Source organism: Vanessa atalanta, chromosome 3 (genome assembly GCF_905147765.1).
Source record: "Vanessa atalanta chromosome 3, ilVanAtal1.2, whole genome shotgun sequence".
In the NCBI taxonomy this organism is placed as follows: domain Eukaryota; kingdom Metazoa; phylum Arthropoda; class Insecta; order Lepidoptera; family Nymphalidae; genus Vanessa; species Vanessa atalanta.
The window spans coordinates 13,943,474-13,966,245 of record NC_061873.1 but is presented as its reverse complement, the minus strand read 5'-3'; the positions used below and the strand labels follow the sequence as shown (position 1 = coordinate 13,966,245).

The 22,772-nt window shown below is 31.9% G+C and overlaps 1 protein-coding gene across 1 annotated transcript; it reads left to right on the top strand.

Annotated features, from left to right (window-relative positions):
• The first annotated feature begins 11,835 nt into the window (after positions 1-11,835).
• On the top strand, positions 11,836-15,236 carry LOC125077281 (nucleolar protein 58). The gene is made up of 5 exons (XM_047689188.1): positions 11,836-12,021; positions 12,519-12,595; positions 12,837-13,985; positions 14,326-14,455; positions 14,762-15,236. The coding sequence occupies exons 1-5, from the start codon at positions 11,977-11,979 to the stop codon at positions 14,999-15,001; spliced, it is 1,641 nt and encodes a 546-aa protein (XP_047545144.1). The 5' UTR covers positions 11,836-11,976; the 3' UTR covers positions 15,002-15,236.
• The last annotated feature ends 7,536 nt before the right edge of the window (positions 15,237-22,772 follow it).

Sequence of the window (22,772 nt, the reverse complement as noted above, 5' to 3'; positions counted from 1 at the left end):
TACTTTGTTTGTTCATTAATGGAATAATATTAAGGAGTATTACGAGTACATGTGGACAAAAGTAAGAGGCTAGTAAATTTTAATTATTTACCGTCAAAAATTAAAAAATACATATTAAAGAAGATTTATTATAAAGCTTTTCCATGACATAAATATTACAATTAAATTTCTTACATAGAAGCCGAGGATCGAACCTGTTTAAAACTAGCGCAGGGCTTTTTGCTCGACATCCTTTCTAATATGAATATTAACTTAAAACACCTCAACTTCACCATGAAATTATGAACAAAATAATATAATCCTATATATTAGCTCCAGTACAATTTATTTTTTTATAAAAACATCAGTACTATTAGTGTATATTAAGAAACCGTTGGATAAAACTATATGTAACAATGTGACACGAGGTAATCGTTCCAGTCTAAAACCACTTCACTTGAAATGAAAATTGTCCTATAATTCAAATAAATCGCGACTCGCTCTGATTACACGCTCTTTATTCTTTACTGTGCAATTTCGTGCAAAGAGTAATTTTGTTGAAATTTTATTACTTTATAAGAGTAATACTATAGTATCACTTTTATTTCCTTTATTCTATTTCCCAGGAGTTCTATGATTTTTAAAGTTTTATTTAAATTAAGATTTAAAGAAACGTATCCAAGTATCGTTTCTACGTGTAAATCTTTGTATATAATATATACTAATCATAATGGTCGCTAGTTTACTCCTAGCTGAATTTTAACCACGGCAACCAATCGTGGGGCTTAGGCTTAACGACGTCGACGTCTGACTGCACAAGATTGTGTTCTCTAGCACAGGTGTACTCTCTATGTCCCTAATCTTATAATCCGACGCGACAGCGATCCGACATGAACGAAAATCAGGCGAAGGACAAACTGCTTTACTTACACCGAGGAACAGGATTGTAACTTCTGAGCTCCTGTTACTTCTCTGGATTTTAAAATTTTATTATTTTATTTAAACAAGAAGGATTTTCTAAATTATTATCTCATGGCCAAGCAATATACTATTTCCTTTAATAATTCATGCTTAGTCTTAGACTTAGATCTTAACCCCTTATTTTAATTTACGATTTACATATTCAATCATAATTATGGGACATCTTGTCTTATGCGCAACAGATGAGGAGTACTTTGATAGTAAATAACGGAAATTAAAAAGAAAATAATAAGATGAAGTTTAATCTTTATAACTCTGTAAAATGTAATCGTTCATCACTTTCATTCGGTTACTATTATTCTACGGATCCGTAGAAGTTAGTAATAGCAACAACTTACCTTAGTATTTTTGTTCAAAAAAAATCTGTTATTTGAAATCAAAAGAGAGCATGTTATCTATCGTTATTTAAGCGTGTAAAATATCTTTATAATAACGCAATTTATGTCCTGTCTCTATCAGCTGAGCGAGGCTGCGATCGAGGCGAGATGTGGCTATCTCGCCGACATACTGACACGCTCTCATCCCTCCTTGCCGGAGCGAGCACCCGTTTACTGCAAGTGAATCGCATTCACAGAAATAGTTTCATTGCAAAATTGAATCCATATATATGTAAAAGTGCTGATTTGATTATTTTTAAATAAAAATTTAAAATTAGGTACATACGACTTTTTATTCTAAATAATATAAAGACATTTACCAGCTTTTAGCCACAACCTATTTTTAATAGAAACAAAAACTTAAAAAATATATGTATGTACATCAAAAGATATTATTTTAAGTGAGCTCAAATAGTTAATAGCAGTGAGTTCCATTATTTTCTATGTAGCTCTACTATCGTCTCCACATATTTTATGCTTTCCTGGTAGATAACGTATCGCAGTTAGTATCATACGGTTTGTGTCGGTTTGTCTTACAAATTCTATTTAAGAATTTTGGTTATAATGATTGATATATTTTTTTTTATTTAGTAAATCTACTTATAGTTATTAATCCTTGTCACCCCAATGCACAGCCAAATCTGAAATATAAATACTAAAAATTAATTCTTCTAGATAAAGAGGTTTTGTTGTCTTTTGTTAACAAGTCGCACATAGGCGCCCAGGCGCCAAAGCGTATAATTACTCGTAATCATATTTATCTTAGTGATTTATTTACCTATACCTTATCATGGCTATAATTCATGAAATGATGTTGTAAACAATAATTTAACTTTATTAGTTCGTAAATTGACTTCCGATATGTTTTTGTATAAAGTGTGTGGGACGCGCCAAATGAGCGCATTCGTTTTAAATAATTCCTGACACAACGATACGCTGTCTGAATATTACAAATTGATTGTATTGATTATTGGACTGTTTTTTATTTCATAAATAAGTGTTAACACTTTTTTAACAGCGATTGAAGCCCTTCAATGTCATCTATAGTAAAAAATGAAATAAATACAAGATAAACATTAATAAAAACATATTATTATGGGTAAGGATCTTAATATTGTCGTACGCCGTCGTGACGGGTTAGTTGATAATAAATTCTCATAATATCAGGCTAAGTAAAAGTAAGTAGACTAGAGAAGTTTAATAATTGCACGACACCGTGGTTATTAAAAACGACGTCGACTTCAACGGCATCTCGTCTACTCTGTATTAAAATTTCCTTGATTATTAAAACATACTTCCCATTGCTGGGCTAACGCCTTCATTTAAACACATATGAAACGTACTTGGTGCTTACATGTATTTGAACACTCATATTCGAGCCATTAGTCCGAGACTTCGGCTTTAAAAAGAGATATCTTTTTTTTCCAAAATCACGGAGAAAACTTTTAAGTCGTAAATTATTATTTGTTAGGAAATATGTTTTAAACATAATTTATAGTATACCGTAACATACTCTGTAATTACAAACAAAGACACCGTGACAGTGTGATGAAAATATAATTAAACGATCTGTCACTCGGTGTAAACGGGACGTCGCGCATCAGCGGGCTTGTAACCTACTGAGGCGCAGTCGAAAAAGTAATGTATTTCGCGTTTAGTGGCGATATTTAAAGGCTAAATATAATCAATTTTATGCATATTTACAAGACGCCACAGACAGATTTAAATATAAATGAATTTTATGAAGATGATCACATCAGTCACTTGCTGGTAAGGTGTCACCATCGCCCATACACACTGGCACTGAATGAAGCTTAACAACTTCTAATATTAAGACGCACGTAGTTACAATGGGTCTTTCACAATTGAACGTCAAATGTTTTTATTTTAGTCAGTTTGGTGGTACAAAAAATATGATGATTGATGGTCAGCAAACTTCGAGATTCCATCCACGCGGTGCTTCTCGAACCTCTCATTATGGTTTTTCATGTGCACAGCAACCGACAGACAACACTATTAAATATTTTTTTCGTGTTGCATATACAATTTACATTTTTAATTTATTACAATTTTAATTTATTACAAATGATTCCTAATAACGCTTTACTTTTACTATAATATGCTAATTAATATAAATCGGTTCAACATTTAATTCTTCTGCTTCGATATTTTGTAGTCTTCTCACGTCAGCAACACGACTGACTTTAAAAAACAAACAATATGTTTGAAGTATGAGTGACCTGCGACAGAAGATGTAAATTCTTACAGCAAAATCTAGTAAACGCCTAAGCTCTTATCGTTATAAAAATAAAACGAAAGGTTTACAAAAATCCCTAAAGTCAGCCCTAGATTATTTGAAATTATAATTGAGTATCTAATTTGTCTCAACCGTAAATACAAATTAAGAAAATCTAAATATTAAAAGAAAATTCGTAATTTTTATAGAGTTACTTTTATTCTTTTATAATTTTGATGAAATGTTTATAAATACATAATGTAGCTTTGCTTACATTTTTTTATTTTAATTTTGAACTGGATTTAACCAAACTAAATTAAACAGAAGATTAGCAGTTTCGCTTTATACTTCCTCTTACAGCAAAGAGTGCATCATGTTTGTCCGAGTTCATCGTGCTGAATTTATTTATCCTGTGACGTCATAAATGTAAGGTAAGTGCATATTCGTAATTGCATTTTGAATCAGGGTTGTGTTATGTTATAAATTAGTGTATCGTGAATACGCTTTTAGCTAGGACGTTGATTTAAGTATCGTTGTAAGGAGCTCGCGAAGCGCTACTAGAATCTAAAGTGAGATAATAAAATATTCGTTGGGTTATAAGTAAAGATCGAACATAATTATAAATCAAAAACGATACGTCTCATGTAAATAGTAAATATTACTCGAATTATAAAAAAATGAGAACAATTCTCGCGGCAAAAGGAATCCAAATAACCTAAAAAGTCGAGGGTCGAACAAATACGGGAGCTACGACAGCGACGAAAAGAAAATGAAAATACAGCGCGAAGCGATTACATAGCCGACCCTTGTACATGCGATAAAACTTGTTATTTATCTACTTTGCAACTAATATACCTACTACACTTTGTGACCACTGCATTAAAGAGATTGATAGTTAAATTACATATACATATAACGCAAAGCTTAAATTATGATTTGTCATAATGTTTACGGAAAAAATCTACGGAGCGGTCCTTGTTTTTTTTTTGTAAAACATCTATTGGTACACGTTAGGGGTGTCTATCTCGTAGGGTTATCTTATTATCTATCAGCCAGTGTTTGCAATGTAAGCGCAAAAATAATGTTTTTTTTTACGACATCACTTTAGAAATATCTAAAATAATCAGTGTTTCTCTACTATGCGAGTAGATTAATTTTGTTGCATTCAATTTGAAATGGTTAGTTTTTCAGAATCTAAATATCTAAATAATTAGTGGATACCTGTTTAATAATTTAAAATGTACATAATTCACTTATATTACTATCACTTGGTGGTAGGGTTTTGTGGTAACGTCTACTCTCCATAACATCTTATTTCCCAAAGTCGGTGACGTATTAGTAGTGTGATAAATGATTAATATTTTTTATTACACTGCTACTGACCATTGTTTATAGGAACTGGTACCAGCGCTTATCGTCGAGTGTCCATCGATTTTCCAATTCACTTAACTACATGACACAAAAACAAATACGTATATCAGGCTCGCTTTGTTTATTTTAGTAACTTATGATGTCATAAGGTCCTATATAATACTGCTTTGGGGCGTTATCAATACGATCTTCATTCAAAATAACAAAGTAAGTGTAATGCTTCTATGGAACAAAGAGTTTTGACTTCGACTTTGACCAAAGTAATTAACATTTTATCATCGTCTTAAAGCTTACCTTTATGAAACGACGCGTTTGGGCTAAAGGAGAGGTCGATTAAGCCCATTCGAAACGTAAAATAAATATTATCATAAACGTTATTTACGTCACTCAAATTGATATTGATTTTGCAATTACATTCCGACTCTTCAATACTTTCCACGTGTGAAATAAACGTTAAGTACCCGTAAAATACGGTAACTATTGCTTACGGATCGCTCTATGGGTTCCAGGAATGGGTTCCCGAGTGTTGGATCTGATCGGTTGCTTAATGGCGGCGCAATTTGCCTAAGTGTAGCCGCGGGTCGGGATAATCGTTCCATGCATGTGTTATCTACACTTCAGTAAGTATACCTCAGGGAAGCTACCAGGATGGCATGACTAATTTAGAACTCACGGAACTTCGTTGCAAAACTTCCATCGCCCGCCATGTATGGAACTTTGGATAATATTACTGGTAAAGCTTTCAATGTATAGTGTCTTTGGATTCATATTCGTTATGAAATATTGTAGAGCTCAACATACGAATACGGATAAGACCTAGCAACTAAAGTTAATAGCGTAATTCTAAAGCCATTCTCAGACGACGCTGCTCACATGAAACCAGTCACGTCGATTTTCCATTTAGTTACTTCTTATTCCCAGATCACCAATATGTCAATGGAAATCTACGAAGAAAGTTGTGAAGTTTATATTCTTCGTAGTATTGGTTTCATTTGCCGAGATTCAAATTGATCAAAAACAACCTTAACATTTAAAAATTTGGAGACGATATAGGGTTGGACCTAGAAAGGCTTGCCCTGATAAAATAGGCTTAACAAAATATTTGAACTTTTAATTATTTTTTTATGCCTTTGACCTTCATCAATTACAACAAACAATCCCACATTTGAATCAGTAGCTTATTATTACAGTTAAACAAAATTCAGAGAATCGCGGCGTTCGGCGATTTTGGCCATTCATTAGTTAGTTATTTTAGTTTGTAATTATTTTAAAATGGCGATTAAGTTCGGTTTTATTTGAAACAGTGGTATTTGGAATAATATTTGCAATAATAAAACGAAAGTAACAGGCATGTCTTGCCATAAATATTGGACTAAAACATCCTCTTTTTTATAGGAGATCGTTTTCCATCTCACTACTTCTTTGCGAATTGACACATTCAGTATATTAAAGTATATCGATACATATTAGAATATATTTTATTTCTAAAGCGAATCGAGCATAGACCGTCGAATTTATTTGTAAATAAAATAGATTTGTTTTTAATTATAGATAAAATCGAAACTGATCGAAATCTGTACATGGAACATATTTGAAAAAAAAAAATAGTACTGGAGATATTTATTAACGCAATAGATCACAAAAATATGATATTTAGAATTTTTGTCTGATTTTCTGTTTATATGTTCGTTCCTTACCGCTAATCTCAGAAACGGCTTTACGGATTTGGATGCGGTTTTCACTGATGAACTGTAGTAAACTCGGGGTAACATATAGGCATTGCTTTATTAAAATCACAAACAAAAAAATAATAATAAATATAATTCATCTGAATATTTAATGAAAAAATATCGTCAAGTTCATTTGGATGAAACTTTGGTTAACTATAGTTTATAAAACCGTATGATTGAAAGTTGATGCGAACACAAGTTAAAAAAAAATGTAGATTTCTGAGATTTAGAAATTACTCAAATATTCCTATGTAAGTTGAGCTCTCTTTGATGTAGTCGGACATATTAAATAGAGTTCAGCTTAGGCTGGGTCTACGCTGATTCGTGGTTTGGTTACCATATCTACCTATACTTATAAAATAACATGTCCTGACTGACTGATTAATCATCGACGAGTGTAAAATGTTAGAGTTAGGGCCATGAAATTTGGTGAGTAGGATCGTTTTATTGAATAGACACCAAGGAAATTCTACCTCCTACCTTTTTGGAAATTCTACCTCTAAAGGCGGGAAATAGAAGTTGTGTGGAAGTCCGTATTTTTGAAGTTAGAAGCATGAAACTTTATTTTTGGGATACTGATTAAAAATTAGAAGAAACGTATTTAAGCGTTTCTGGATAGTCTACCCTAAGGGGTGAACTACACACCAATGTAGTATACAAAGAGGTCTTAAATTAACGTAATATTTTAAGTTAAATTATTTCATTCGCAGAAAAACACCTTAAATTTAAAGTTGTTCTCCTTATATTATACAGGCTTAAAATAATTTATTATCTTGTCTTAGATTTTCGCGATTATTACACATTGAAATAAAGTGTCAGTCTGCCCGTGACCACGAACACTGCAAAGTGCTCGAAACGTCGGGATGTTAAAATAATTAATATACGCGATTAAATCCGTTAAAAACTAGTTTTATTTTAATTTATAATCATTTATGTTTTTGTTATCAACCTAGTACATGTGGAAAACAGATAAAGTAGTAATCAGGTAAATATTATTACTTATTATGTTTAAAAAAAATACTCATATATTTATCAGCTTGTTTAAGTACATGACTGAAAATGGATACAATAGTTGCCTAATCATTTTAATTAAATACAATCTAATCAATTTCATTGTCAACTATATTAAACTATTTTCCGAGAACTTTTCTCTTTGGTCGCAATAAAACCAGAATCACTAGTATTTTCTAACGTAAAAATTTAATTAAATGTTGAGGATCACGGATGTAGTAGTAAATAATTATTTTATTCATTATAGTGGTCTGAATTTAGTTAAGTTTAAATCCTTTTTACATTAACGAAACTAAATCATCACTTCGTAATATGAGTGAATGACGAGAGCGTTGCTTAAAAAACACGTATTGAAAGGAAAAAATAATCTCATTCCTCGTCTGATTGATGCGGCACTTGTTCGCTCGCCGCTCGATGGGACCCATTCATTCAATCATTCAGCTCGTGAGTGCACGCCTTTAGGCGGTTATTCAATTTCCGAACGAATGGCGCGGGAGAATCGGGAATGTAAATCCATTTGAACAAATATTTGCACTCAAACACGTTAGTATTGGTAATTTGTTTTAACGATAATGGCGGAACGACATCTTTTTGATCGAAATGTTATGATTACTAAACACATTTAATGCTTAAATTCGTTTATCTAAGCGATTTGAGAGTTTCATAGAAAATATTGCTTTCAATTTAGTGACATACTCCCGGTTTTTTTAGGTCATCCGTGCCAGTTGTCAACATTGCGCTGATCACACTACTCACTGGATTAGTTAATACTTCCACGGTAACTCAGCTTATTGACATGAATACAATATTAATGTAAATCATTTATAAAAAATGTCAGCGTGATTTAAAAGACTAGTAATGCCATCTAGATAATTTTATGAAAATAAAACGAACTTTAACGTAATTACATGCACAAGGGATACATAACGTATTTGATCACATAGTAGGCAAGACATCGCGGACTGTAGAGAGGTTTATATTTCCTTACTCTCCTGTAAAAAATGAAGCCTACCTGCTTTCTTTCGTTTAGATTTTTTGCTTAGGGCATATGTCAGAATTCCAAATTTCGTTCACATCACCTCGATTTGCAAAAAAGCGCGATTTTGTAGGTATTTTCTGTATCGTAGAACCACTGAGGAATCAGCTTTTGCCGGCGATTTTTCCGAATCGATAGGACTTGGGAACCTAAAAATAAGAGCTTACTAAATAACTCACCTGCATGTACCCATGTGATGCCGATATATATGGAGGTAGTCACTTGCCATCGGGTGAGCTCCCGCTCGTTTACCACCTATGATATAAGAAAAACTAAATTGAATACCATAATCAATATGTATTTAACGACAAACTTAAGTCTGTAAGTAAAGTACGGTAGTTATAAAATATTGTCACACAAACGACGCCAATTTTAAAGATAATAGCTTCTTAAAAATAATTACGTCTAATAAATGAAGGTATACTTCATTCGAGCAGGCTTTTTACAAGCACTTTTGAATCGTCATTTTACAAAACGATATTAAGTGAAGCTACCGCCGCGCCGTTTCGGAGTGTAGCTATTCTACCGAGACAACCAGCAAAAAACACAGTAGTTAGTAGTCATTCTTTACAAACATTTACAATACAGTTATGTTAGTTAAATACAATTACATACTTATTTATACAATATATGCTGCCTGGAAGTCAACAAGAATTATAAGTTTCACGCTTTTGTATCATTTATATATTCTTGTGTTGAATAATACGTTTTATTAATTTATTTTTTACAAATTATTTCATTTATGAATAGACAACATTAAAGATTTTTTATTAAAGAAAGTGATACCTTGCCCGACGAAGGATAGGTTGACTTTGCGGAGTCGGAAACATGGCGTTATAAGCTTATCCTTACGTCTCATGCACATACAATAATTATCACTGATTCTATCAAAGTGCTCAATGTTATTGTGAATATACATAATATTGTTCTAAATATATTGTGTCGCAACAATGAGTATTCTCACTTTGTTAAAAACACCACACATAGACTTTATATATCACTCATACTGCAATCCATCTCTACTCCATTTTACTTAAATCTCAATTTTCTATTATGTAACGAATAGAATAAACATTATAAATATTCTTGTTTTCTATTTCTAACAAAACAAAAATTATTATTACCCGCGTAATTTTCTGTCAACAGTGTCAACGGAAAAAAAGATAAACGCGTCACGCTGCCATGTTTTATTTTAGCCTCACAAATCTTTTTATAAATCGTTTGGGAATTATATTAAATATTTTCTTTTTATAAATTTTATATTAAATTTTTCAAATTATTTTATAAAAAAAAATATTTAGCTGATAAATATATAAGCATATATAATGCGACATTCAAAAACCTGTATTATTAAAAATATTTAAGTTACACCGACTGCTTATAAAACAATTAAATATACATAAGTCCGTACTATTATGGAGGTATTTTGTAAAATCGACTTAGAACTCAATAGAGAAATAGAAAGTGTTATGTAACATTAACTATGACCGTTGTAATAATAAAACCATACACGATTCACTATAGCGTGTAGCCATTGATTAATATTCTAATTTTTGTAATAAGATAATGCTGACGTCACAGTTTGCTAAGCCTCAATTTACAAAGATTAATTTGACGAGAGACAACATGTTTGCGTCTATTTAATTGTTTGTGTATTGTTTAATTGTTAACTACATAACTTGATTATCTAACCAAAAGTGGAGAAACAAGACATGAGCCCGTATTCTTCTGGTTATGTACTCAAATGATGCGGGCGAACTCGCCTTCAGTGCTGTGTCAATTAAGATAAGCGACTTTGAAAAGTTTTATTTAATTTTACTTTAATTAATATAACTTACGAAAATAAAAATGCACACAAAAGGTTTTAACAGTGAAATTAATGTTTTCGAATAGTATATCAAAGTATGAAACTTTATTAATTATTTCTTACAAGAGTTATTAAAGATTTTAATATTATATGAATCAAGATGGCACAGCCTACCTTTAGAGCATAGTCGGGATATTACAGGAGTAACTATTATTAATTATACGTAGAGTAAGAGAACAGCTTTCTCTATATTAAATTATTTAAAAAAAAAGACGTTATTCGACACATATCGTTAATTTATCAAAATATGAATCTTTATGATCAATTAGGATAACCGGCATCTTTATTTTCCTGTAACTCCAAAATTAGATATCCTTTTTCCATAGATAATAAAATCCTATGATCCACATAAGTCGAATAACAAAATTATCGTTCGATTCCAGTAGACATGATTAATGGTTCGATATATAAAGTTATTAATATTCTAAATAGTATTATCATTTGCTTACACATAGAAGAAAAATATATATTTCTTTCTTTTTGTGCCTAATTTTAACATATAATTAACTAACATTTACGAATTACGTAAAATTATATAATAGACTTGAGACATTTTTTTTTGATCAATTTATAAATAATATATATTTTTTAATATTATTCTAATTAAAAACAATCCCGTAAAATGACGAGTAAAAAAATATTGTAAGTAACCACCTTATCACGTATCCCTAGATATTTGTTTACTTTATGTTTATTAAAAAAAAAAAAGCTTTTTTTATTTCTTGCATTAGCATTAGCAGCCCGTAAATGTCCCACTGCTGGGATAAAGGCCTCCTCTCCCTTTTTGGAGAATGTTTGGAGCATATTCCACCACGCTGCTCCAATGCGGGTTGGCGGAATACACATGTGGCAGAATTTCGTTGAAATTAGACACATGCAGGTTTCCTCAAGATGTTTTCCTTCACCGCCGATGAATTTGAAAATTCACAAGATGAATTAGAAACACAAATTAAGCACATGAAATTTCAGTGGTGCCTGCCTGGGTTTGAACCCGAAATCATCGATTAAGATGCACGCGTTCTAATCACTGGGCCATCTCGGCTCTCGGTTATTTCTTGATATAAATATAATTATCCATGACCAGTGATACTTTCCCAAAAGCAATTATATAATTAAAACAAAAAAAAAAGAAAAATTAAAGCATACATTTTAAAACGCTTCCACAATAAAATTCTAACACTGGTCAAGTTATCTCGAACGCATTTCTAACCCAAGCGAAAACTGCTACAAGATTGAAGTGACGCAACGCAAGTCGCAAGTCGCTGTCAAAGTCAAACCTCCCGCGATGCTGAAGCGTCGTGTTAGTAGCAAATAAAATTACAAAATTGTAATTAAACATTTCGTTTGGTTATAGTTAATTTGTGTAAAGTGTGTTGTCAGTTATCGACATGTTGGTGCTATTTGAGACTCCGGCGGGATACGCTATATTCAAGGTAATGTTACACGTGTTGAATATAACCTATAAATTTCACAACGACAACAACTTTCCTCTACATATATTCCCATTAAAAAACGTTGATTACTGATTTAGAGCTGAAGTAATACATATAATGTATCATTAAATTTGTAAATATACGTATTTGACGAACTTAATACATTTTACACTAATTTTTAACACGAGTTCTATGTCTCGAAATCCATGTTCGAAGTAATTGAATGGCTTTTTAGATGAATACTAGTGTATTTTATATGGAACTACCGATTATTGAGCTATAAATGCTTATTCAAAACAGAAATGTGCATCGTATCTTGAATGCTGATTATGAACAGTATTTTGCAAGCACATTGCTTATAATATATACTTAACTATCTAACCTCAACCATGCTGATCAACTTTATTATATTTTAAAATAATACAAAGTAGTATGATAATAACACAAAAACAAATAGTTATTTTATTAGCAATGCTAAGTTTAATATTTTGTTTCAGTTGTTAGACGAATCAAAACTATCTCAGATAAATGATTTGTATCAAGAGTTCAACACTCCGGAGGGAGCTTCGTCAGTGTAAGTTGTGTCACACAAAAATATACATTTTAATTGTGTACAAATTTTAAAACACTGTTTTTAAAGTGTCAACAAACAGTTATAATGTTATTTCTGATTAATATTATTAGTTTCTATTAAATCTTTATCAATAATTATCTTAAAAATGTTGTTCCAGTTTTAAATGTGTATTAAAACATATAAACTCTGTGTTCTTATTGATATTAAGGACCTTTTTTTTAAAGATAATTAATGTTTACAGTGTGAAGCTAAAGAATTTCATTAAATTTGAAGATACTACAGAAGCTTTGGCAGCAACAACAGCCGCTATTGAAGGAAAAGTGTCCAAAACATTAAAAAAAGCTCTCAAGAAATATGTGTGCAAAGAAGTACAAGATCAGCTACTAGTTGGTGATGCAAAACTGGGGAGTGCAATTAAAGAGAAGTTTGACCTACAGTGTGTTTCAAATTCTAATGTTCAGGAACTATTAAGATGCATTCGTTCACAAATGGACAGTCTCCTCACAGGACTGCCAAAGAAAGAAATGACTGCTATGGCTCTTGGTCTAGCTCACTCCCTCTCTAGATATAAACTTAAATTCTCTCCTGACAAAATTGATACAATGATAGTTCAAGCTCAATGCCTCCTGGATGACTTAGACAAAGAATTAAATAACTATGTAATGAGATGCCGAGAATGGTACGGCTGGCATTTCCCTGAGCTCGGTAAAATCATTACAGATAACACATTATTTGTTAAAATTGTCAAATTAATGGGCACCCGTGATAATGCTGCAAAGACAGACTTGTCTGACATACTCCCAGAAGACTTAGAAGAAAAAGTCAAAGAGGCAGCTGAAATATCGATGGGAACAGAAATTTCTGATGATGACATTATTAATATACAACACTTGTGTGAGGAGATAATATCAATCACAGATTATAGAACACATTTAACAGACTATCTTAAAGCTAGGATGATGGCCATGGCACCAAACTTGACAGTTCTAATCGGTGAACATATTGGAGCTAGATTAATTGCACACTCAGGTTCTTTAATGAATTTAGCTAAACATCCTGCGTCAACAGTGCAGATACTTGGAGCAGAAAAGGCATTGTTTAGAGCTTTGAAAACAAAGAAAGATACACCAAAATATGGTTTAATATATCACGCACAATTAGTTGGACAATGCAGTACTAAAAATAAAGGAAAGATGTCTAGGATGTTAGCAGCTAAAGCAGCCTTAGCGACCCGTGTCGACGCTTTCGGTGATGAAGTGTCGTTTGAATTAGGTGCTGAACACAAAGTCAAATTGGAAAACAAATTGCGTCTTCTGGAGGAGGGTAATCTGAGAAGAATAAGTGGGACAGGCAAAGCTAAAGCCAAGTTTGAAAAATACCACAGTAAATCGTAAGTATTCTTATTACATTGTTTACAATAATACTTGAGTATCACAGATGCTGAGAGACTGCAGCTGCGAGTCTAATGATATTATATCTTATTTAACTTCTCATTATCATCATACAGTTTAACTTTGTTTTAGTTTCTAAGTAAGATTAAACACCCCTTAATAATGTTATAGGCAATGTATAATACTGACAAATAAAACCTGTATTTTTTAACCATTAATATTGTCATCATAAATAAAACAAAGAATCCAAAGATTTTGATTCGAAGAGTAGGATCTTGTCCTATAAAATGCTTGATCGATTTTGTATGATTAAAAGTGAAAATAATCTTATTTTAACAGTGAGGTGTTTGAGTACCCCGTCGCAGCTGACAGCACAATTGGCAAGAAACCTGTTAAGAGAGAACATTCTCCAGATGAAGATGGCCCTGCAACCAGTAAAAAGATCAAACTAGAGAGTGATGAGGTTGATGTAAGTGATATACACTTATTCCAGTAAAACAATATTTATTTCCTTGATTTTTTTACTTAACATTTTATATACATGTAAAAATAAGCTGTTGATATATGAAACCTGGGTACAGTGAAAGGGGGATGTTATAAGATGTGATATTTAAAATTCATAGGTTATATAAAGGTTAGGTTTTTTTTGTTTGTTATTGTACTGTGTTGGTTATTGATGAAATAAACATTTATTTAAATAAATAAATGTTAAATATATATTCATATAATCTCCCATACTTTCAGTTTAATAAAATTCATTTTCTATTTTCATTAGATCAAACCCAAAAAAGAAAAGAAAATAAAGGTAGAGGTCAAAGAAGAAGAAGCAAACAGCCAAGAGAATGGAAATGGTACAGAAGGTACCTCAGAGAAAAAGAAGAAGAAAAAGAAAAAGTCACTCGAGCCAGAAGCAGCAGCAGAAGAAGTAAAGACTGAGGTGGAAGAAGAACCACAGCAACCCTCTAGTGAAAAGAAGAAAAAGAAGAAGAGACAATCGAAAGTTGAAGAAGAATAAACTACCTCGTTGAAGTATTGTGTTTGAATAAGTCGTATGAAAAGGGAAACATCTAAAGACACAAAGTACATTTTTTTTTATAATAACTATACTTGTATCTATATAAAACTAAAACTGCTTCTAATTTAGCTTCTTACTTTGTTAAACCATCTTTAAAGTTGCTGTTTCAATTTCTTATTCGTTAACTAGCCTTAAGCTATACCTACATATGAATAAATATACATCTAGATTATAATTATTCGTGTTTAGCAAAATATATACTTAATATTTTACAGGATGTATATTCTGTATAATTTTTTTCAATTGCTTTATCGCAAAGTAAACCATAGATCTTAATAATTGAAAATAAAAAATAGATTGTGTGTAGAAAAATAATAATATTTGTTTGAAAATTATTACTTGTTTCAAATATACTACCTCTATGTTCTCGAAGTGTCTTTGGATAAACTTTATTTTTTACTCTGGGAGTGTAAGGGTGCGGTCACATCTATTGATAATGTGTGTATCACCACCGATAACTTTAACATTACCTATAAAAATAGGTCTTTAGTTCCATAAAACGTTTCCATTGTGTAAGTTTTAAATTTGACAAGTTTTGACGAGGTTTTTTATGGATAAGAAATATTTTGAGAATATTTTTATAACGGCTGTAGTATGTGTTTCTTAGACGCTAATGAAAGATGTGACTGCATCATAATCATATTGAAAAAATGGTTTTAGTTTTAAGTATAAAATAGTCTCAATTTGAGATTTTTATTATTAAAAAAAATACGCATATTTTATGGTTTTTATTTTATACACCCGACTTTCATCTGTTTCTTAAATACATATTATTAAATATTAACGTGGATAGCTATAAATCATGACAAAATTATTTTTATTTGACTATATTTAATTTACGCGTCAATAACGCAACGCAATGTTTTACGGGTCGCCTTGTGACGTAAAAAGTTGTAGGATCAATCCTGACCTCTTGAGCTATAGTTGTCCCCACTTGTAACATAATTGATAAGCTTAAAAGGAGGAGTAAATAGGAATATTAGTAATTCCTTAATTCATTTGGAGTATTGTTATTATCCAAAATAAAAAAAAATATACAATAAAAGTGCGTGTACTTATGTACATGCGTGAGAAGCCCTACTTCTTTAGTGTAATTAAGACCGGTATGATGTATATAGTATCATAAAACAACAATTTTGTCAGACTCAGGCTGTAAAATAATAATTTATTATATATATATAATTAAATACCTATAGCCATATTCCAGTCGAAGTAGGAATAAAGATAAACAAACCTTAGATTTACGTATTTCAAGCGATTTGTTAATATCGACTAGGTATATTGTTCACGAATATGATTAATATATATTTATTTATAATACCTACAAAACTATTACACTTAACTACGTAACGTACTTTCATTTATACTTCCAAAATTTCGATAACAGTTTCGTCGACGTTAAAAACGTCATATTTTCGCAAATTCGTAGTGAATAATATAGATTATTCGACCAATGATATCGCGTAATTTTGTTGTCAAATGTTGTTTATTTGGCTTTTCCCCTGTTATTATTGGAATTGAGTATACAATTAAATTATTATTATGTTAAATTTAATCTTCTTCTCAGGACTACTTTAATACTAATTCATTAAACATATATACAATGTAATACAAAATAAGATATTCTGTAAAGTTGTCTATTTCAAGCGACTTGACACATAATAATTGGCGGTTTACCAAGCAACTTCACCATGTGGTTTCGGTGTGCACACACGTCAAAATTCACTAATCAATTTTTAATATCGCGCCCAGTGCCGGTCATCTTAGCAACGCCCGCGAGCGCTGCAAAAAATGCCGCCCCATTATCTAAATTTTGCATAATATTAAAAACGGATACACAAATATTAAATAACTAAAATTATTCATTCATAGGAGAAAATGCATCGAATATTTTTTTAATTTTATTCTGGAAGATAAAAGCATTTTCGATGACGCGAAGATTGTTTATTTCTTAGTCTCCTAATGTTGCCGCCCCGGACACCAAGTGCCCCTAGTATAAATCCACTCTGAACGCGCCTAAAGAAATATACTTAACTTGAATAAAATAATTAGCTATTAATATCCATATTTTTCTCACCAATCGGTGACCGCTTTTACTATAATTGAAACAGCCTAATCTATTAATCTCTTAAAAATTTAAGAAGCAGTATTTTTTAAACAGCTTTAAAGCAGAGGTTTTCTATTCGACCCGTGTGTTTCATTAGTGATTTCAAGGCACGCTCCTTAACGTTAATTTTTTATCGGCGTATATTGCAATGAGTACTTTCTACGGGTGAGTAAGAAGACTAAGTAAACACAGAAAAATATATATTACAAAATAAGATATAAAGATATAGCAAACGCGCTTTCGTGATCTATTCCGTATCTACAAATGCCGTATAACTCGCAAATTTAAAATCTTGTTTCCACTTTCATGATTAGATCGCTAGCTGCCTCGCTTTCTAGCTTCAATAGCCTTTTATATCTGAGTTGTAGTGTTAGATGTATAAATATCCAATAAACGAGACTTAGTTTACTACAAACTGCAGTTGATAAGTAAATCTCAATTTATTTATTCTGTCGAAAATTAATACATGTACATAAAATAATTTATTTTTTATAATTAATTATTTCCAAAGATTCATAATTTGTCCTATACCTTATTAACTTAACAAGAATGAGATTATTATGGGAATTATAACATAGCAAAAAAAAGTATTGAATATTGAAGACCAAAGAGGTGAGAAACAATACCGCCGACTGGTGGCCAGACCGCTTCCGCTAACAATATAAATTATTATTAAAGCTATGTCTCCCGAAAGGGCTTTAATTACTTGCAATGGTTGTACACAACTACTATTAAAGAAACTTCAACCAAGGAGAGTACAGCTAAATATGGACATCAAGGTGACACAACCCTTATAATTGTTTCCGCTTAGTCCCACGTAACGCACCCACAAGAGCTATTGACAAAAGCCTATTCCAGCTCACTCTACTGGCTCTTCGCTTTTCAGTTCGCATACTCAATCTTTGTAGTAATGACAGGCATGAAAAAAGACAAGATACAGCCTGCATACTTCCCACCGCTGGCCTGCGCGAAACATTTTTACTGTAGATATATATATATAAAATATTTTAATGAAAAACTTACATAATTTATTACTTTTCAGTTTTTAGTGGATTTACTATTATTTTTAAAAGGATACCCCCTTTAAAAATAATAATAAAGTAGTTAGTTCGTTGGTTGTAACTTGAAAATGTATGTCATGTCTCGTAGTGTGTAATGTATGTCCATCTCAAGGTTAAAGGTAAATATTGTTTAGTTGCGTAAATTAACGATTGCAATTTTGCCTTTCTAGAATATGAAAAGTTAGTACTGGTCATAGCGCAATAAAGTCGAAAACCTTTATATTATAATCCGCGTGTAAAGTCTAGAGCGATCGTAAAATAATTATATTAATTTATATTACGAACAGTCGACGGATTTTCCTATATATAAATAAAGACTTAAGATAATAAAATTTTGGCATATGTTATAAATTTCGTACTTCGTAACCCTATTCGTAACGGTGCACGATGGGGCATCTTGAAATCTCTTGCGCATACTACCGTTAGGCCCTGAAAAGAAGCCTAACTAAATATAGTTTTTAACAAGTAAAGTTTAAGATATACGTATTTAAAAAAAAAAAACTTAACAAGGGAAAATGTCGAAGCAGAAGAGTAGTTTTCACGGACCGAATCAAAACAGAAGTTCTTATTTAAACATTTTGATAGTAAACGCCTAAGAACACAGCAGTGTTATGTGTTGACCGTACGGATCTACACTAACCACTTATTGCGGATAATCCCCAGGATTCTCTTTCTTCTTCAGGCTTAGGCCGCGGACAAAAAAGTCCCCAGGGGTCACCTTTTTGCATTTTATCACTAATTTTTTTAACTTTAACAGTCTCTAAATATCCCACTGCTGGGCTAAGTCCTCCTCTCCCTTTGAGGAGAAGGTTTGGAGCATATTCCACCACGCTGCTTCAATGCGGGTTGGTGGAATACACATGTGGCAGAATTACCTTAAAATTAGACTCATGCAGTTTTCTTCACTATGTTTTCCTTCACCGCCGAGCACGAAATGAATTTTAAACACAATTTAAGCACATGAAAATTCAGTGGGCCTGCCTGTGTTTGAACACGAAATCATCGGTTAAGATGCACGCGTTCTAACCACTGGGCCATTTCGGCTCTTATTTACATTTATCACTAATATATATGTATCCAAATATATTTCTTTAAATACGTCCAATTAAAACAAATTAATTGTTGCTTAACTGAAAATGTTGTAACATATATCAAAACTATTGACTTAATATGCTTGTTATAAAGGATTTTAGAGTGATTACTCTAAGAAAAAAGACAATGAAAATCATGGAATATAAATATCTAATATTAATATATGGGTCCAAATCAAAATGTCAATCAATAAAGTTCGTAAAACATGACACGATTAATATTTATTCATAGGCTCGTGACCCGGCTTATGGTACAAATGATAAAGAGCGGTTTGACTTAATAAAATATAAACAAAGCCCTCACGTCACAAACAAGGCAATGTGTATCTTTTGACGTGACATTTTCCTGTGACAGTCAAACACGTTAGACATTGTTAAACCGGGACTGTTGTTATGTAGATATGTTCTTAGTATAATGGTATTTTATACTGGCTAAGTGAACTTAGCTGGTATAAAATAACATTATACGTTCTCGTTAAAACACTGAGGCGTGATGCTATTAAGTCTTACATAGCCTTTCTCAATAAATGCCTATATCAAGGGCAAGTAGATTTTTTCTAAATCGATCGATAGATTCTTGATTAGTGTGCCCAAACAAACAAATATAATATAGTATCAGGCTAATAAAAGGTATTGGTTTTCCTTTCGAGATATCAGTAACAGAATGGAAGATGGCTGCACGTAACAAAGGTGGAATACTTTTTCCTTTATGGTTTTTGTGGAAGTTTAGGACACTTTTTTATGACATAGCTTGAAGGGAAAAAGGGCCATCTGACGTAAATCGTACCTTGAAGAGCCTATACGCATGAACGCTTCAAGAAATATTAACTATTCCTAACATCGCTAATACGCCCTCAACCTTGTTGTTAACCTCAACAAAGTTGTTACTTGTTATATCCCTTGTACATGTAGTTACACTAATTCAATCACCCTTCAAACCGGAACATAACAATACTAAGTAGATATTCCTGTTTGGTGGTGGACTATTTACGTGATAAATTACACAACTACAAATTTGCTTTATCGCACACCAAAATATACACCAATAGTTCGAGATAATTATTAAAAAAGGCGGACTCATTGCTTAAAATTTAACGATATCTTCCAGAGGACTTATAATTGAAGTTACGGTGAGGATGTACAAGATTCTACATAAATTAATTTATTTTAATTAATATAACATACATACTACAACTATTAATTACTATAATCACCACATTAAGTGAAAGGCACCATTAGAAATCCTTTCTCGATATAATTTTTTCTTTAATTATACTATTATTTCATTGCGGCCTGAAAACTCTTTAATTTTTCAAGATGTAAAGTTTACTCTATATTTCTATTCCAAAATTCACGCTATTTCGTCGATATTTAAATTCTAGTAAAATCGCTTTAGAATAACGCAATTGATGTCCTGTCTCTATCAGCTGAGCGAGGCTGCGATCGAGGCGAGATGTGGCTCTCTCGCCGACACACTGACACGCTCTCATCCCTGTTCCCCGCGCCCGCTTACCGCTACAAGTGAATGTCGTTCACTGAAATAGTCTTCCAAAACTAAATTCAGGGATGGATCTGCGATATAAAACCAATATCAACCAGTCTTTATAGCTTTCGAGATGTTTGAGATGAAAAATAATCTAAAAAATGTATTATGTTTTGCCTGATATTTTCTCAGATTAATTTTATTATAAGTGCATTAGTTGCATGTCAAATGTGAACTTTAGTTTATTTAAAATTGGTGGCTAACTGGTATATTTGGGTGGTAAATATCCCCTACGTCTTCAATGCACCACCAAACTTGGGAACTAAAATATGATGTTCCTTATGAATGTAATTACGCTGCACTCACTCACACTTCAAAACGAAATACAACAGCACTGAATACGAGTAGTACTGTTTGGCGGTAGAATATGTGATGAGCTAGCACGGGATTAAAGTGTCTTGTAGATTAAATTACTCAATTTTAGCCAAGATGTCAGTGCTTTTTACTTACCTCAATAAGTACTTTAATAGATGTAAATCAAAACGTAAATACTTCATTTAGATGTACATTTGAATTGTCATTTCAAAAAACAATTTTAATAAATTAGGCTACCGACTCATCTAAAATTTTTGAATATAATAATCCTTAATTTTATTTCCTATTCGTAAATAAAAAAATATATAATTATTCTGTAAAATTATAAAAGCATAGAATTTATTTTCAATCTATTAAATAAATTATCTGTGGATTTACGTCTGACATATCGAGAATTTACGTTCCTCATTCAGTCGATAATGCAGTCGAGATGTGAATGTGGTTAACCGCTAGCAGGCATCCCCCCTCACCCCTACTAATACCCTGGATGGCGTGACGCGTAACGCTATATGAACATTGAGCGAACATCCTAAGCGTTTATGTTATCCTGGTACATGTGAGGATATTTGCCGTCACTACGGATTCTTTTTGGTGTATTTAGGGTTCTGTATCTATTATTTTTTTTTAAATTTAAATTCAACCTTTAAATTAATACTTTAGCGAATAAGATCAATTCATTCATAGTGATTTTGTTTACAATATAGAGTTATAAAATTATTTGCAATGTAACTTTATTATTTATTGGTCACAGAACCTTCAAATATCTTCTATGACAGAACTCCATACGTGATACGGTCCTTTTTGAACCTTTTTTTGTACGTATCTCGACATTCTTGCTTTTCATAGTTTCCTGGTACATATGAAGCTATTTAGAATTAGGTAGTTTGATGTTTCATGCGTCGTACGTAGCATGTGGAAGAGGCATTCTGGAATAAGCTTACCACTTAATATGTTATCCTGGTAGATCTTACGTATTGTTAACCATAATCGCGAAAGGGTTGAGTGTGGTTAACTTGTGTAAGGCTTCATGACTCCTTTCACTCAGCTCACATCAAATTCTCCTCATCATTTGATAATTAAAGGGTAAGCGAATGCCGACATAATATTGAGTTCATTTATAAATAAACAAAAAAAACGTGTCGCTCAATGATTGTAATAAAAAGAGATATTTTATGGATTGAATAATATTATGCGTACATAGGCACATAGAATATTGTATACCTTTATTATTTTATATATAAATTGGGTACATATATTGAAAAAATATATAAAGACTTTTTTTATATTTTTCCCATGGCGCGAAGATAAAAACCTAAAAAAATACTTGTTAAGATAAAATTGCTAAATAAAGACAAAATTAACCTTTTATGAAACTGTACAGTCCCATTTTGTATGCCTTCTGCACAAATTTACACAATTATATTAAAATTTGTAACACCATGAAAATTATAATTAAAGTAGGTCTGACGACCTTCTCGAGAGTGACGAACTAATTTGTCACACACTCTCGCAAAGTGGTCGTAAGTCGTAACAAAGACGCGCTTCGTTGTGTCACCGGTAACTTAAACACGACGAAATACGATAAAGTTGTTGT